Source organism: Gorilla gorilla, chromosome 11 (assembly GCF_029281585.2).
Source record: "Gorilla gorilla gorilla isolate KB3781 chromosome 11, NHGRI_mGorGor1-v2.1_pri, whole genome shotgun sequence".
NCBI lineage: Eukaryota > Metazoa > Chordata > Mammalia > Primates > Hominidae > Gorilla > Gorilla gorilla.
Genome location: NC_073235.2, coordinates 132,676,979 through 132,694,420, shown reverse-complemented (window position 1 = coordinate 132,694,420; position 17,442 = coordinate 132,676,979). Strand labels below are relative to the sequence as shown.

General features: G+C 43.8%; 1 protein-coding gene and 1 non-coding gene across 7 annotated transcripts in view; both read right to left on the bottom strand.

Annotated features, from left to right (window-relative positions):
* FBXO36 (F-box protein 36) overlaps positions 1 to 17,442 on the bottom strand; it is a 155,901-nt gene that overhangs the window by 94,834 nt on the left and 43,625 nt on the right. For all 6 annotated transcript variants that reach the window (XR_010129714.1, XM_055379675.2, XM_063695259.1 and 3 more), the window contains exon 2: positions 8,763 to 8,871. Coding sequence is in view for 5 of the 6 variants with exons in the window: in XM_055379675.2 (XP_055235650.1) it covers positions 8,763 to 8,871 (109 nt within the window). In the remaining variant the exon portion in view is untranslated. The remainder of the gene's footprint in view (positions 1 to 8,762; positions 8,872 to 17,442) is intronic.
* LOC115933936 (U6 spliceosomal RNA) lies at positions 11,688 to 11,794 on the bottom strand. The gene has a single exon (XR_004069762.1). It is a non-coding gene; the product is annotated as a U6 spliceosomal RNA (small nuclear RNA).

The following is a 17,442-nucleotide window of genomic DNA, read 5'->3' as shown; positions in this document are numbered from 1 at the left end:
CTAATGTCAGAAATAAGACCAGAATGCCCACTATCACCATCTCTATTCAGCGTTGTTTTAGAGGTCACAGAAAGAACAAAACAAGGAAAATATAAAAATACATCATGACCCGGGTGCGGTGGCTCACGTCTGTAATCCCAACACTTTGGGAGGCCGAGGCGGGTGGATCACGAGTTCAGAAGTTCAAGACCAGCCTGGCCAAGATGGTGAAACCCTGTCTCTACTAAAAATACAAAAAAAAAAAAAAAAAAAAATTAGCCAGGCGTGGTGGTGGGTGCCTGTAATCCCAGCTACTCTGGAGTCTGAGGCAGAGAACTGCTTGAACCCGGGAGGCAGAGGTGGCAGTGAGCTGAGATCACACCACTGCACTCCAGCCTTGGCTAGAAAGCGAGACTCAGAAACAAACAACAAACAAAATATATCATGGCCGGGCGCGGTGGCTCACGCCTGTAATCCCAGCGCTTTGGGAGGCTGAGGCGGGCGGATCACAAGATCAGGAGATTGAGACCATCATGGCTAACATGGTAAAACCCCGTCTCTACTAAAAATATAAAAAATTAGCCGGGCGTGCTGGCGGGCGCCTGTAGTCCCAGCTACTTAGGAGGCTGAGGCAGGAGAATGACATGAACCTGGGAGGCGGAGCTTGCAGTGAGCTGAGATCACGCCTCTGCACTCCAGCCCGGGCGACAGAGCGAGACTCCGACTCAAAAAATAAAAAAAAATAAAACCTAAAGATGAAATTGATTTGATTTTTTTTTTTTTTTTTTTTTTTTTTTTTGAGATAGAGTCTTGCTCTGTTGCCAGGCTGGAGTGCAGTGGCATGATCTTGGCTCACTGCAACCTCCACCTCCAGGGTTCAAGCGATTCTCCTGCCTCAGCCTCCTGAGTAGCTGGGACTACAGGCGCGTGCCACCACACCCAGCTGATTTTTGTATTTTTAGTAGAGACAGGGTTTCACCATGTTAGCCAGGATGGTCTCCATCTCTTGACCTCGGGATCCACCCGCCTCGGCCTCCCAAAGTGCTGGGATTACAGGCGTGAGCCACCGTGCCCAGCCTGATTTTATTTTTATAAACATATATACAATTCAAACAGAAAGAATTCAAATACAAATGAAACTATTTAGAATGGTCGTCTCTCGGGAATGGAGCTTGGAGGAGAGAAACAATTTTCACTTTTTAAATATTAAAAACTCCAACAGCTGGAATTTTTTGAGTACTTATTATGTGCCAGGCAAATTCTAAGCACTTCATTCAATTAGTCCTCATAAGGATCCTGTGAGATAGATGCCATTATTATTCCCATTATCAGCAGCTGAGGGAACTGAGACCTAAAAAGATTAAATAATTTGGTTAAGGTCACATACCTAGTGGGTTTAGGGCCAGGATTTGAATGGAAGTAGTCTGTATTAAGCAACATTCTTATTCACATGCTAACAGTTCTGTATACTTGGTAGTGTTAAGAGTAATGTTTAAATTAATAAACATGACAGTTTTGACTCTTAAAAATGCAAACCTGGGCCAGGCTGGGTGGCTCATACCTGTAATCCCAGCACTTTGGGATGCCAAGGCAGGTAGGATTGCTTGAGCTCAGGAGTTTGAGACCAGCCTGGGCAACATAGCAAGACCTCATCTCTACTAAAAAATAAAAATAATTAAATTGGCTGGGCATGGTGGTGTGCACCTGCACTCCCAGAACTCAGGAGGCTGAGGTGGGAGGATTGTTTTGTTTGTTTTTGTTTTTTTTTTTTTTTTGAGATGGAGTTTTGCTCTTGTTGCCCAGGCTGGAGTGCAATGGTGTAATCTTGGCTCACTGCAACTTCTGCCTCCCAGGTTCAAGCGATTCTCCTGCCTCAGCCTCCCGAGTAGCTGGGATTACAAGCATATGCCACCACGCTTGGCTAATTTTGTATTTTTAGTAGAGACAGGGTTTCTCCATGTTGGTCAGGCTGGTCTCGAACTCCCGGCCACAGGTGATCCACCCACCTTGGCTTCCCAAAGTGCTGGGATTACACATATGAGCCACCGTGCCCGGCAGGAGGATTGTTTGAGCCCAGGAGATGGAGGCTGCAGTGAGCTGTGATTGCGCTACTGCACTCCAGCCTGGGCAACAGAGTGAGATCCTGTCTCAAAAATAAATAAAATAAAAATGCAAATCTGGAAAAAAAATTCAGCAACGTTTTTGATTTTGCAATTTAGTAATATAAATCACTGTGGTAGACATAATAATGCCCGTCCCCAAAGATGTCCATGTCCTCATCTCCAGACCCTGTGAATATGGGACCTCACATGGCAAAAGTAACTGTGCAGATGTGATTAAATTAAGGATCCTTTTTTTTTTTTTTTTTTTTTTTGAGACAAGCTCTTCCTCTGTCTTGGGTCACTGCAACTTCTGCCTCCCAGGTTCAAGCGATTCTCCTCCCTCAGCCTCCCAAGTAGCTGGGATTACAGGTGCCCACCACCATGCCTGGCTAAATTTTGTATTTTTAGTAGAGACGAGGTTTCACCATGTTGGCCAGGCTGGTCTCAAACTCCTAACCTCAAGTAATCCACCCGCCTCAGCCTCCCAAAGTGCTAGGATTACTGGTGTGAGCCACTGTGCCCAGCCAAATTAAGGATCTTGAGATGGGAGATAATCCTGGATTATCTGGTGAGCCTAATGTCATCACAAAGTTCCTTATAAGGGAAAGACGAAGGCAGGAGAGTCATAGTCAGAGAAGGAGACATGACCACGGAGGCAAGGTGAGAGTGATGCCTCGTGAGAAAGACAAGACCTGCCATTGTTGGCTTTGCAGATAGAGGAAGGAGGCTGGGCACAGTGGCCCACACATGTAATCCCAGCACTACGGGAGGCCAAGGCAGGCAGATTGCTTGAGCTCAGGAGTTTGAGAGCAGCCTGGCCAACAGAGTGAAACATCATCTCTACAAAAAATACAAAAAAATTAGCTAGGCATGGTGGCACATGCCTGTAGTCCCAGCTACTTAGGAGGCTGAGGTGGGAAGATCACTTGAGCCTGGGAGGTGGAAGTTGCAGTGAGCCAGGATGGCCCCACTCCACTCCAGCCTGGGCAACAGAGTGAGGCTAGGTCTCTCAAAAAAAAAAACAAAAACAAAACAAAAAACACAAGTGTGTGGCACCTCACCCTGTCACTCTCTTGTTCCTGCTCCTGCCATGTAAGACACCTGCTCCCTCTTTGCCTTCCACCATGACTGGAAGCTTCTTGGGGCCTCCCCAAAAACAAGCTGCTATGCTTTCTGTACAGCCTGCAAAACCATGAGCCAATTAAACCTCCTTTCTTTATAAATTATCCATTCTCAGGTATTTCCTTATAGCAATGTGAGAACAGACGAATACAACAGCAAACCATAAGGACATGCTGGGAATTTTTTTTTCTTTTCTTTTCCTTTTTCTTTCTTTTTTTTTTTTGAGACAGGGTCTCATTCTGTCACCCAGGTTGGAGTACAGTGGCACAATCACAGCGCACTACAGCCTGGACCTCCCAGGCTCAGGTGATCCTTCCACCTCAGCCTCCTGAGTAACTGGGCAGGCAGGCATCACCACGCCCAGCCAATTTTTGTATTTTTTGTAGAAACAGGGTTTTGCCATGTTTGCCAGGTTGGTCTCGAACTCCTGGCTTCAAGTGATCCGCTTAAGCCTGGCAGGTGAAAGTTGCAGTGAGCGTGATCGTGCTACTGCACTCCAGCCTAGGCATCAGAGTGAGACCCTGTCTCAAAAAAAAAATCTGTTCACGTATCAGGTATTTTGTCTTGCTTTTCATTTTGTTAAAGTTTTTTTTACAGATGGGGGGTGGGTCTCACTGTGTTACCCAGGCTGGTCTCAAACTTCTGGCCTCTAGTGATCCTCTCACTTCAGCCTCCCAAGTAGTTGGGATTACAGGCGTGAGCCACTGCGCCTGACTTTGTATCAGGCCATTGAATGCTCACCGTGGCTATATGGAGTAACCATTATCTCCAGTTAAGGATGAGGAAACTGACTCACAGAGGGGAGGAGCAATCAGCAGTGATCACACAGCGGGCTGGTGACAGGACAGAGATTTCAACACCAGCTTACTGAGTCCCAGTCTGTGCTACCATGAACCCTCCTCTTTCCTCTGAAGACAGAGGACTTCCTAAAGGATTCTCTAAGAAGGGGGTGTACAGAGACTACCAACACCGTGGTTTGGAGTTTTCCCCTTAGAGACACAGGAGCCTTTGAACTTGCCGGGCTGATTTAATTTGGTATCACAGTGCTGCTGCTGGCAGGAAACCACCTGGCAGCCCCGAGACTGCAGCTCTGTAAACTACCATTTAAAAAGCCTGGTTAGTACACGCCTTGGCTGAATCCCTCAACTCTCCTGCTGTCCAGCAGGAACACAGCCAGCAGGGAGGCAGGCCTGCTGTCAGACTCATAAAATCTTCGCTATATTGCCTTTTCTCTTCCAGTATCAGAACCCCTCAAGTAGTTATCCTGAAGTGAATCCCCTCCCCCAGTATCTTATCAGGAGCTTGACCCCTCCCCCCAATCTCTTATCAAGGGCAGGGCTTGGAAGGTGCCTGGAGCAGGCAAGAGACTGGTGAGGTCTGCAAGTAAGCCAGCAATCAGAAGGCAGTGGAAGGCTTTTGACTCCAATCTCTGGCCCAAATCCCCATCTCCAGGTTTTTGTGGAAGACAATCAGAAAACCACATGGTCTCAAGGAACAATGCAGCATTAACTAGACACATAGCTCTGGGGAAGGTCCTACAGTGGTTAGAAAATAAAATGGAGGCAGGGCGCCGTGGCTCACATCTATAATCCCCGGCACTTTGGGAGGCCAAGGCAGCCAGATCACTTGAGGCCAGGAGTTCGAGACCAGCCTGGCCAACATGATGAAACCTCATCTCTACTAAAAATACAAAAATTAGCCAGGTGTGGTGGTGTGTGCCTGTAGTCCCAGCTATTCAGGGGCAGGGGGCGGGGGCTCTGCGGCATGAGAACTGCTTGAACTTGGGAGGTGGAGGTTGCAGTGAGCTGAGATCGTGCCACTGCCGTCCAGCCTAGGCGACAGAGGAAGACTCTGTCTCAAAAAAACAAAAAACAAAAAAAACGAATGTTAACTTGAAAATGAAATGTGTTTTATGGAAGTTTACTTTATAGTGAGCTGCATAGAAACATGTCTGGTCCACAGTTAACGAAGTTAGGCGTGCCTGGGCTGACTGAAATTCAATCAAAAGTAAATAGTCTTCCGGCAATATGATTGTTCTTTTTTTTTTCTTCTAATCTCAGTCACATTTTCTTCTCTTTTTCATTATTTGACATGGTTGTTCTTAAGCCAACAATGAATTTTATAAATATTTGCCATAAAGGAGTTAATGATATTGCATACAGATGGTAAGACAGTAAACCACTCAATCCAGCAGACTTTTTTTTTTTTTAACTCCGCCTCCCGGGTTCAAGTGATTCTCCTGCCTCAGCTTCCCGAGTAGCTGGGATTACAGGCTTGCACAACCACACCCGGCTAATTTTTGTACTTTTAGTAGAGACAGGGTTTCACCATGTTGGCCAAGCTAGTCTCAAACACCTGACCTCAGGTGATCCACCTGCGTCTGCCTCCCAAAGTGCTGGGATTATAGGTATGAGCCACTGCACCCAGCCCAACTTTTAACTATTTAGGAAAGCAAAACAAAACAAAACCTTCCCTCTCTAAACAAAACAAAAAACAACAACAAACTATCACATTTATATATATATATATATATATACACACATACATAAAACAAACTATCACATACATATATATATATACACACACTATATATATTTATATGGAGTCTTGCCATGTTGCCCAGGCTGGTCTTAAACTCCTGGGCTCAAGAAATCCTCCCACTTCAGCCTCCCAAAGTGCTAGAATGACAAGTGTGAACCACCACACCTGGCCTATTGCATACTATTATTGTTAAATAATGGATTTTTTTTTTTTTTTTGAGACACAGTCTCACTCTGTTGCCCAGGCTGGAATGCAGTGGCACGATCTCTGCTCACTTCAACCTCCACCTCCCAGGTTCAAGCGATCCTCAGCCTCCCGAGCAGCAGGGATTACAGGCGCCTGCCCCCACGCCCAGCTAATTTTTGTATTTTTAGTAGAGACGGGGTTTCACCGTGTTGGCCAGGCTGGTCTCAAACTCCTGACCTCAGGTGATCCACCCACCTTGGCCTCCCAAAGTGCTGGCATTACAGGCATGAGCCACTGTGCTCAGCCTAAATAATGGAATTTTTTAAAGAGTGTTGATTATCAAAGATCCACTCAGAGTTTGCCTTCTAAATGAGATTATCATGCTTGATTTTTTTGAGTTTCAATGCTTAGTCCTGGCAATGTCAATATTTAGCTGTAAGATCCTCCTTTCTGAATCTCATGGCAATAATATTTATTTCACAAGGATATTATAAAAATAAAATGAGAGTGAAAGTACTTGATATTAATAGAAATAACATTGTTAACTATAATAAGAATCTCTAAGGTGTCTTCTAGCTTTAAAATATTACTATTATTATTATTATTATTATTTGAGATGGAATTTCACTCTTGTTGCCCAGGCTGGAGTGCAACGGCGTGATCTCGGCTCACCGCAACCTCCACCTCCTGGGTTCAAGCAATTATCCTGTCTCAGCCTCCTGAGTAGCTAGGATTACAGGCACCCACCACCACCATGCCCAGCTAATTTTTTGTATTTTTAGTAGAGATGGGGTTTCACCGTCTTGGCCAGGCTGGTCTTGAACTCCTGACCTCAGGTGATCTGCCCACCTTGGCCTTCCGAAGTGCTGGGATTACAGGCGTGAGCCACCGTGCCCAGCTATTATTATTATTTTTGAGACATTCTTGCTCTGTTGCCCAGGCTGGAGTGCAGTGGCATGATCAGGGCTCACTGGAGCCTCAACCACCTGGGCTCAAGCAATCCTCCCACCTCAGCCTCCTGATTAGCTGGGCCTACAGGCACGTGTCACCACACCTAGCTAATTTAAAAAAAATTTTTTTTTTTGGTTTTTGTTTTGTTTTGTTTTTGTGGAGACCAGGTCTCACTCTGTTGCCAAGGCTGGTCTTGAACTCCTGGGCCCAACTAATCCTTCCACATTGGCCTCCCAAAGTGCAAGGATTATAGGTATGAACCACTGCACCTGGCAAATTTTTATTTTTAAGGAGTAATTATTAAAGAGTTTAGTCGAAGAAAGTCCCTTGAGAGACACATTCTAAAGTAGATTAAGATTAAACGACATTAACAATTGGGATTTGCTTCACAATAATCCAGTGGGAACAGTGGGTTTCATCTATAGGTCTGGGTCACATTTTGAGTATTGCTGAAGCTGGGTCATGAGTACATGGGAGTTAGTTAAAAACCATTCTGGCCGGGTGCAGTGGCTCACGCCTGTAATCCCAGCACTTTGGGAGGCTGAGGCAGGTGGATCACCTGAGGTCAGGAGTTCGAGACCAGCCTGGCCAACATGGTGAAACCTCATCTCTACTAAAAATACAAAATTAGCCTGGCGTGGTGGTGTACACCTGTAATCCCAGCTACTCGGGAGGCTGAGGCACAAGAATTACTTGAATCTGGGAGGTAGAGGTTGCAGTGAGCTGAAATCATGCCACTGCATTCCAGCATGGGCAACGAGAGCAAAACTCCATCTCAAAAAAAAAAAAAACCATTCTGTCTGCTTTTTATGTTTGAATTTTTCACATTGAGAAGTGTTAAAATAATTAATTGGGAAGCAATTGGGCTTAGATGTCTCCAGTGTCCTGACTTCTTATGTAAGCAAACTGAAACCCAACTCAGAACAGATGGTTGGGCCAGGTGCAGTGGCTCACGCCTGTAATCCAGCACTTTGGGAGGCTGAAGCAGGAGGATCACTCGAGGCCAGGAGTTCAAGAACAGCCTGAGCAACATAGTGAGACCCTGGCTCTACAAAATTTTTTTTTAATAAAAAAAAATGTTTTTTAAATATAGATGGTTGTAGCATAGGAAAAGGAAATTTCTCTTTACCCAGTCAGAAACCGCTAACTAACCTCTAACCAGAGACTTTACCAGTCAGAAACTGCCAACTAACCTCTAACCAGGGAATTTCCACTCTAACCAATCAAATATTTTGTCTTCCTTCAGAAAACACCATATAAAAGTTTTCCCTCAAGCCCTTCCCAGTAAAGCCCAAACCACTTGGTTGTTTGCCACTGCCCAATTCATAAATATTATAGCATAAAACTATATTTACTTGATTTTAACTTCATTAATGGAGTCCACATGTTAACCTAGGATCTTTTTTTTTTTAAGACAGAATTTTGTTCTTGTTGCCCAGGCTGGAGTGCAATGGTCTGATCTCAGCTCACTGCAACCTCTGCCTCCTGGGTTCAAGTGATTCTCCTGCCTCAGCCTCCTGAGTAGCTAGGATAACAGGCATGTGCCAACATGCCCGGCTAATTTTTGTATTTTTAGTAGAGACAGGGTTTCACCATCTTGGCCAGGCTGGTCTCGAACTCCTGACCTCGTGATCCACCCGCCTCGGCCTCCCAAAGTGTTGGGATTACAGGCGTGAGCGACCGCGCCCGGCCAAACGCTAATATGTTTTCCAAGAGAAAAAAACAACAGTTTTCTGGTTTTTAAGAATCTAACATTGTATATGTAAGTACATAACTGCATATCAATATTTCAAGTGAAAATATATTTGAAACTTCTTTAACAAAATCTACCACTAACTAATGAGAACTTAACAGGGGTATATAATATGTTCCCTTCCTTACCTTGAAGATGTGAATTCTCTAGGAAGTCTTCATGGGTTTCTTTTGCTTCTCCAGGTTTTGTTGATCGATACTCACTCCTTAGAGAGATCTTCCACCATCTAAAGATTACCTATAATTAAATACAAAGTGATATGAATTAAAATTGATTTCAATACTAACAGTTACATTAAGTTTGGGGTTTTGAAAATTTGCATAAGGCTATGTGTCCAACATTAGCTATAACTTTGCAGTCTGGCATCACATCAAATTAGAATTAACCTCTGGGCATCAAAGAACATTTTCCTTAGAGATTAAAATTACAAAACCATAGTGCTAGAAGGAACTTTTAAAATCGATCAGGTCGGCCGGGTGCAGTGGCTCACACTTGTAATCCCAGCACTTTGGGAGGCCGAGGTGGGTGGATCACTTGAGCTACTCGGGAGGATGAGGCAGGAGAACTGGTTCAACACTAGAGACGGAGGTTGCAGTGAGCCGAGATCGCGCCACTGCACTCCAGCCTGGGTAACAAGAGTGAAACTCCATCCCCCGCCCACCCCCCCACCAAAAAAAATAAAATAAAATAGATCAGGTCAAAGGCTGGGCATAGTGGCTCACGTCTGTAATCCCAACACTTTGGGAGGTTGAGGTGGGAGGATTGCTTGAGCCTGGGAGTTCTAGATCAGCGTGGGCAACATAGTGAGACCCCGTCTCTACAAAAAATTTTTTTAAATGAGCTGGGCATTGTGGTGTGCTCTGTAGTCCCCACTACTTGTGAGGCTGAGGTGGGAGGATCCCCTGAACCCGTGAGGTTGAGGCTGCAGTGAGCTGAGATCGCACCACTGTACTCCAGCCTGGGTGACAGAGTGAGACCCTGTCTCAAAAAAAAAAAAAAAAAATCCATCAGGTCAATTGATGTTAAAATCACCCGGAGCCAAATGGTTATCTGTTTCCGGAAGATGTCTGAGAATAAACGTTCCATAATTTGGGGAGCTAATTCCAAAGAAATTGCTCAGCTCTCCTCCTTCCTTCACTGTCTACAGGGACAGACAAGATGAGTGGATAATTTTCCCACAGAGAGCAACAGTTACATGGACAGAGATAGGGAAAGCATCATTATGCTTAGTTTGATGCATGAAAAAGTGTCATTACACAGGACACTTCTTGGTAATGGATCTGCTGATGGCACATTTGTCTTCTCTGAGAATTTTGGTTTATCTGAAGCAAACTTCATTTCCATGGTTATGGACTGCACTTAAAGGCTGTGTTGATTTCATGGCAGTGTCAACTAATGGGCCTGATGAGAAGCCCCTTGAAACATATCTTATATTATGTTTTTAAACCTGTAATGGAGCTGGGTAGGTAATTAAGATGACAAAACTTCCACCGATTGGAGAAACAGACCAAATTATGTCTGCATTTCGATGAAGGCTAGGAGGAGAAAGATGGGAAATACAGTCACATTGGGGGATCCAGCTTCAACATTAGAATTTGGCAGGGACACAATTCAATTAACAACAGAGGGGTATCAAGCACTGCAGTAGAAATGGCGTGCATTTTACAGCAACACAGGCCTGGGCAATCTCTCTGCACTGCAAGTTTCCTTTCCATTAAACATTATTTAATATTAATAGGCAAGGCCCCTATGTTATAATGACAGTCAGTGATCCTTCCAGCCAGATCAAGCAACAAAATCCTTGGTTGAGTGGGGGATTCCGGAACAAATGGAGATCGAGCCCAGGGCACCGCTCCAGAAATGTTACATTGCTGGGCTTGCCTCTTAACTTGTTCATAAAAAGGCAGAGAGGTGCCTGTACAATCTGTTGGCCTCATATCTTGCGTACCATTTATTTCATCAAGGAAAAATTATTTCGACATTCCTTATACTAACTAATGAACCCTCTGGTACTGATTTAGAAGGCAACATCTGCAGTGCTTGCCACAATGGCCACTGGAGGGACGCTCTCCATGGCACACATTCAAGTTAAGTCGCACACACAGATAAGCTTCCCACTGGCCCTTCCGAGGTATTTAAAGTAAATTACTGAGAATATAACACTTGCTTAAGGAAACACGGCTAGCTAGGACCAGAATCCAAGTCTCCTCACTGCTAACTCATAAACACAGAGTTCCTTTGGAGGCCTGATGCTTTTCTTTACGTATAACCTTCACACTACAACCCATTAGACCACTCTACAGAGCAGTACACAGAAAACTAATGTTCATAATCACAACTTAACTGCAAGATTCAATTATGTTCCATGTATTGTACTTATTAAAACAGAATTAATAGCTATTTTCTTCTTCCTTTTTTTTTTGAAACGGGGTCTTGTTCTGTCATCCAGGCTGGAGTGCAGTGGTACGACCCTAGCTCACTGCAGCCTCGACTTCCTGGACTCAAGTGATTCTCTCATCTCAGCCTCCTGAGTAGCTGGGACCACAGGCGCGTGCCACCACCCCAAGGCTAATTTTTGTATTTTTTTGGTAGTGATGGGGTTTCACCAAATTGCCCAGGCTGGTCTCAAACTCCTGGGCTCAAGTGATCTGCCCACCTCAGCCTCCCAATGTGCTGGGATTATAGTCATGAGCCACTGTGCCCAGCCGAATAGACACATTTAAAATTTTAAAGACTTTTTTTTTTTTTTTTTTGAGATGGAGTCTTGCTCTGTCCCTAGGCTGGAGTGCAGTGGCGCGATCTCAGCTCACTGCACCCTCTGCCTCCCGGGTTCAAGCAATTCTCCTGCCTCAGCCTCCTGAGTAGCTGGGATTACAGGCGCCCGCCACTGCACCTGGCTAATTTTTGTATTTTTAGTGGAGACGGGGTTTCACCATGTTGGCAATGTTGGTCTCAAACTCCTGACCTCATGATCCGCCCGCTTCGGCCTCCCAAAGTGGTGATATTGCAGGTGTAGCCACCGCACCTGCCCTAAAATTTTAAAGACATTTTTTAAAAATATGGAACACTCCATGAATTTCCATGTCATCCTTGCGCAGGGGCCATTCTAATCTTCCCTGTATAGTTCTAGTTTTAGTATATGTGCTGCCAAAGCGAACACAATAATAAGATATTTTCTAACACTTATTTTTTCTCAAATTGGTAATTTTTTTAAGTGATAAAACCCTGCATTGGTGAGGACAGGGAAAAATGGAAGCCCTTTAAAAAAATCATTGAGAGGAGTGTCAACTGGTTTGGCAATAGCTATCATAAGCCTTTCAGGTATCCATACCCTTTGACCAAGACATCCAACTTGGAAGAATTTTTCCTAACGAATTTATTGACAAGGTACACAACATTTTTTTTTTTTTTTTTTTGAGACAGAGTCTTGCTCTGTCCCAGGCTGGAGTGCAGTGGCAGGATCTCGGCTCACTGCAACCTCTGCCTCCCAGGTTCAAGCTGTTCTACTACCTCAACCTCTTGAGTAGCTGGGATTACAGGCGCACGCCACCATGCCTGGCTAATTTTTGTATTTTTAGTAGAGACGGGGTTTCACCATGTTGGCCAGGCTGGTCTCGAACTGCTGACCTCGTGATCCTCCCGCCTCAGCCTCCCAAAGTGCTGGAATTACAGGCGTGAGCCACCACGCCTGGCCACAATATTTTTTAATGAGGATGGTTGTCATAGCTAAATTATGATAATAAAAAAATCAGAATCGAGCTGGGCGTGGTGGCTCACACCTGCAACCACTTTGGGAGGCTGAGGCAGTGGGATGATACTCATCCCACTGAATTTTGGTGGGATGACATGAGAGAATATCCAAAGTGCCCTGCACGATGCCAGACACAGAGTATGCTCCATAGGGGCAGGACTTCCCTCCTTCTCTCTCCCTCTGTTCACTTGCTGGTCACTTACTGGTCAATCCTTCATATTTATAGTGATAAATTCAGCCCCAAAAGCCAGGAGGTCAGAATCATATTTTTTTCATCAGCTGTCTAATAGTATTCAATAATAGCTATACTTCATCGAGATCTATTTTCCTAATCATAATCTTCAAAGATAATTATTTCAGCTTTCAGTCGGACCTGGTATTTGATTTTCCTAATTACTAGTAATTGTTAAAAATTGCATACTTGGTAGGCCGGGCACGGTGGCTCATGCCTGTAATCCTAGCACTTTGGGAGGCCGAGGCAGGCAGATCACCTGAGGTCAGGAGTTCAACTGAGACAGGCCTGTCCAACATGGTGAAACCCAGTCTCTACTAAAAATACAAAAATTAGCTGGGCATGGTGGCAGGAGCCTGTAATCCCAGCTACTTGGGAGGCTGAAGCAGAAGAATCACTTGAACTCAGGAGGCGGAGGTTGCAGTGGGCCAAGATCGCGTCATTGCACTCCAGCTGGGGACAATAGCCAGACTTCATCTCCAAAAAAAAAAAAAAAAGAATTGGATACTTGGGCCAGGTGCAGTGGCTCATGTCTGCAATCCCAGCACTTTGGGAGGGCAAGGCAGGAGGATCACTTGGGCCCAGGAGTTCAAAACAAGCCTAGTCAACACAGTGAGGCCCTGTCTCTACAAAAAATTAAAAACAAAAAAAATTAGTTGGGGTTGGTGGTGCGTGTCTGTGCTGAGGTGGGAGGATCACTTGAGCCCAGGAGGTTGAGGCCGTGGTGAGCCATGATTGTACCACTGCACTCTAGCGTGGGTGAAAAAATGAGACCTTATCTCAAGAAAAAAAAGTTAAATTAATTATCTTCAAACAGAGTGGATGTGATTGGGAATCTGTGGCAGATCCTGTTTGCCACAGAGCATTCATTTGCCCACCTGCCCTTCCATTTCTCCAGTATCCTCTCACATAGCTTGTGCTCAGAGTATAGGCCTCATCAGTAGCTCTAGGAGGCAAGCCTAATCGGTTTAAGTCATTTCTGGGTAGATTTTTTTTCCCCCTACCAGCAATTGGTATGGGCATAGGCAAGTGATAAAGTTTTAGCCAATGAGATACCAGAGGTCTGCTGGGACTCTGAGAAAGATTTTATCACTTGTTTTTTGTTTGCTCTTTTTTCTTTTTTTCTTTTGAGATGGAGTCTTGCTCTGTCACTCAGGCTGGAGTTCAGTGGCGTGATCTCTACTCACCAAAATCTCCACCTCCTGGGTTCAAGCAATTCTCTTGCCTCAGCCTCCTGAGTAGCTGGGATCACAGGCGCTCACCACCATGCCTGGCTAATTTTTTATATTTTTAGTAGAGACGGGGTTTTACCATGTTGGCCAGGCTGGTCTCAAACTCCTGACCTCAGGTGATCTGCCCGCCTCGGCCTACCAAAGTGCTGAGATTAGAGGCGTGAGCCGCCTCACCCGGCCATGATTTTATCACTTGTAAAAAGAGACACAAGAAAACACAGCTCCTTTTGGGGAACTGACAATTTTTGTGTGTTGATGCAATTGCTGGAATTGCTGCAGCCATTTTGGACTATGAGGGGAGCCAGGAAATTAAGACAATGGTTTTCATCACTTATTTCAGAGTTACTGAAAGAGCTCTTTAATTCGTCATTAGGCATGTATTTTAGAACATTATTGTTAGTAATTATACTAATTCATTCATTTTACAAGTTATAGTAACATTATATTAATTTTAATATGACAAATCTATGTTACCCGTGAATATATCTAAAAAAGGAAAATGTAAGTGGAATAAACAGACGAAAGTTCTCCTAAAAGTTATCTGTCTTCAGGATCTGAGTGTTCTGAATCACATCCTAAATGAATGTCTGCAGTGTTTCACACGGAATATTGTCCTCTGTGACATCAAGAGCATGGGTGATAACAGTAATGAGGTGCTGGGCTCTTAAGCTGGTGCTGCAATTACATAGAGATGGCTTCCTTTTGATTTCAACTCTGAGGATGCTGTAAACATGTCAGGCTCACACTATGCCCTCCCATAACTATTTACAGCCTAGGTTAAAAGTACACTCTTCTCTAGCTTCTGGATTTTCTTCCAAACTGCTACCTTGATGCTCAGGTTTCTGAGTTGTTTCCAGTTTCTGCCTATTACAGATATATATATTTTTTCTTTAAATAGAGATAGCATCTCACTATGTTGCCCAGGCTGGTCTCGAGCTCCTGGGCTCAAACAGTCCTCCCACCTCAGCCTTCCAAAGTGTTGATATTACAGGTGTGAGCCACTGCACCCGGCCCCAAATAAAGTTTTTATAAACATTTGTGTGTAGGTTTTCGTATGAATATAAGTCTGCATTTCTCTGGGATAAATGCCCAGGAGTGCAATTGCTGGGCCATATGGTAGCTGAATATTTAGTTTTTTTTGCCACTGTCAAAATGTTGGCACTTAAAATGGTAATGGGCATTTTACATTCCTGTCAGCAGTATATGAATGATCCAGCTTCTCTGGGTCCTCACCAGCATTTGGTAGTGTCACTATTTTATTTTAGCCATTCTGATAGGTGAGTAGTGCTGTCTCACTGTGATTTTAATTGTTCAACATCTTTTCATGCATTTATCTGCCATTCATATATCCTCCTCGGTGAAATACCTCTTAATGTCTTTTGTCCATTTTCTAACAAGATTGTTTGTTTATATATTGTAAATACTAATCCTCTGTTAGATATGTGGTTTACAAATATTTTCTGCTATTCTGTTCCATCTCTTAGCAGGGTCTTCACAGAGCAAAAGTTTTTAATTTTGACAAAGTCCAATTTATCAATTTTATTTTATTTTTATTTTTTATTTTTCTGAGACAGAGTCTCTGTCACCCAGACTGGAGTGTGGTGGCGTGATCTTGGCTCACTGCAACCTCCGCCTCCTGGGTTCAGGTGATTCTCCTGTCTCAGCCTACTGAGTAGCTGGGACTACAGGCATGTGCCACCACGCCCGGCTAATTTTTTGTATTTTTAGTAGAGATGGGGTTTCACCGCGTTAGCCAGGATGGTCTCAATCTCCTGGCCTCGTGATCCACCCGCCTCAGCCTCCCAGAGTGCTGGGATTACAGGCATGAGCCACCATGCCTGGCCTGAATTTTTTTTTTTTTTTTTTTTTTTTTAATTTGTGAGTGTGGTGGCCTCCAGCTGTAGTCCCAGCTACTACGGAGGCTGAGGTGGGAGGCTTGCTTGAGCCTGGAAAGTCAAGGTTACAGTGAGCTGTTAATTGTGCCACTGCACTCCAGCCTGGGCAACAGAGGGTGACCCTGTCTCAAAAAAGAAAAAAAAAAACAACTTTGTTTGATCTTGGTAGAATTCTAATTATGCGTCTTTAGATTTTGGTAATGCTTGAGAAAATTAAATATATTCAATTCATGATTATAGACCGAAATGCTTAACAGAATTTACTCAAGTTTATAAGGGGTATATAAATTTAAGATAATTTGAGCCTGGTGTGGTGGCTCATGCCTTTAAGAGGCCGAGGTGGCTGGATCCCACTTGAGGTCTGGAGTTTGAGACCAGCCTGGCCAACATGGTGAAACCCCGTCTCTACTAAAAACACAAAAATTAGCCAGATGTGGTGGTGCACGCCTGTAATCTCAGCTACTCGGGAGGCTGAGGCATAAGAATCACTTGAACCTGGGAGTCAGTGGTTGCAGTCAGTGGAGATTGCACCACTGCACTCCAGCCTGGGCAACAGAACAAGACTCCATTTCAAAAAAAATAATAATAATAATAATAATTTGGCCGGGCATGGTGGCTCATGCTTGTAATCCCAGCACTTTGGGAGGCTGTGGTGGGTAGACTGCTTGAGATCAGGAGTTTGAGACCACCCTGGGCAACATGGCGAAATACCATCTCCACAAAAAATACAAAAATTAGCCAGGCATGGTAGCACATGCCTGTAGTCCCAGCTTGTACTGGGGCTGAGACAAGGGGACTGCTTGAACCCCGAAGGTCAAGGCAGCAGTGAGTGGTATTCCTGCAACAGCATTCTAGCCTGGGTGACAAAGCAAGACCCTGTCTCAACAAAACAAAACAAAAATTTCAGAGAATTAAATTGCTAGATGTATAAGTTTTGTGTCTTTAATTTATATGTTTAAGACAGTTTAAGTTTGTGAACAGTGCATAAATGTTTGAGATTTTAATTTGTCAAATGTATAAACAATCAAAGTACAATGAAAATGAGAGTTTTAAGTTTTAACACAAAATTATTTGATTTATAATTGAATTTACTAGGTTTGTAAGTTGTGTGTTGAAAGTTTAAGGGAAAATAGATTTTTAATTCATAACTTTAATTGAATATTATAATATTTAATACTAATTAAATATAAATAATTATAAAATAGAACTTCTCAAATCAGATTAAAAATATTGATTTAGGAATAAATGATTTAGGAACCAGTGGGTGGCCATTTGAAAGAAGAAGTTGAAGCTCTGAATAGACCAATAACAGGCTCTGAAATTGAGGCAATACTTAATAGCTTACCAACCAAAAAAGTCCAGGACCAGACGGATTCACAGCCGAATTCTACCAGAGGTACAAGGAGGAGCTGGTACCATTCCTTCTGAAACTATTCCAATCAATAGAAAAAGAGGGAATCCTCCCTAACTCATTTTATGAAGCCAGCATCATCCTGATACCAAAGCCGGGCAGAGACACAACAAAAAAAGAGAATTTTAGACAAATATCCCTGATGAACATCAATGCAAAAGTCCTCAATAAAATACTGGCAAACCGAATCCAGCAGCACATCAAAAAGCTTATCACCATGATCAAGTGGGCTTCATCCCTGGGATGCAAGGCTGATTCAACATATGCAAATCAATAAACATAATCCA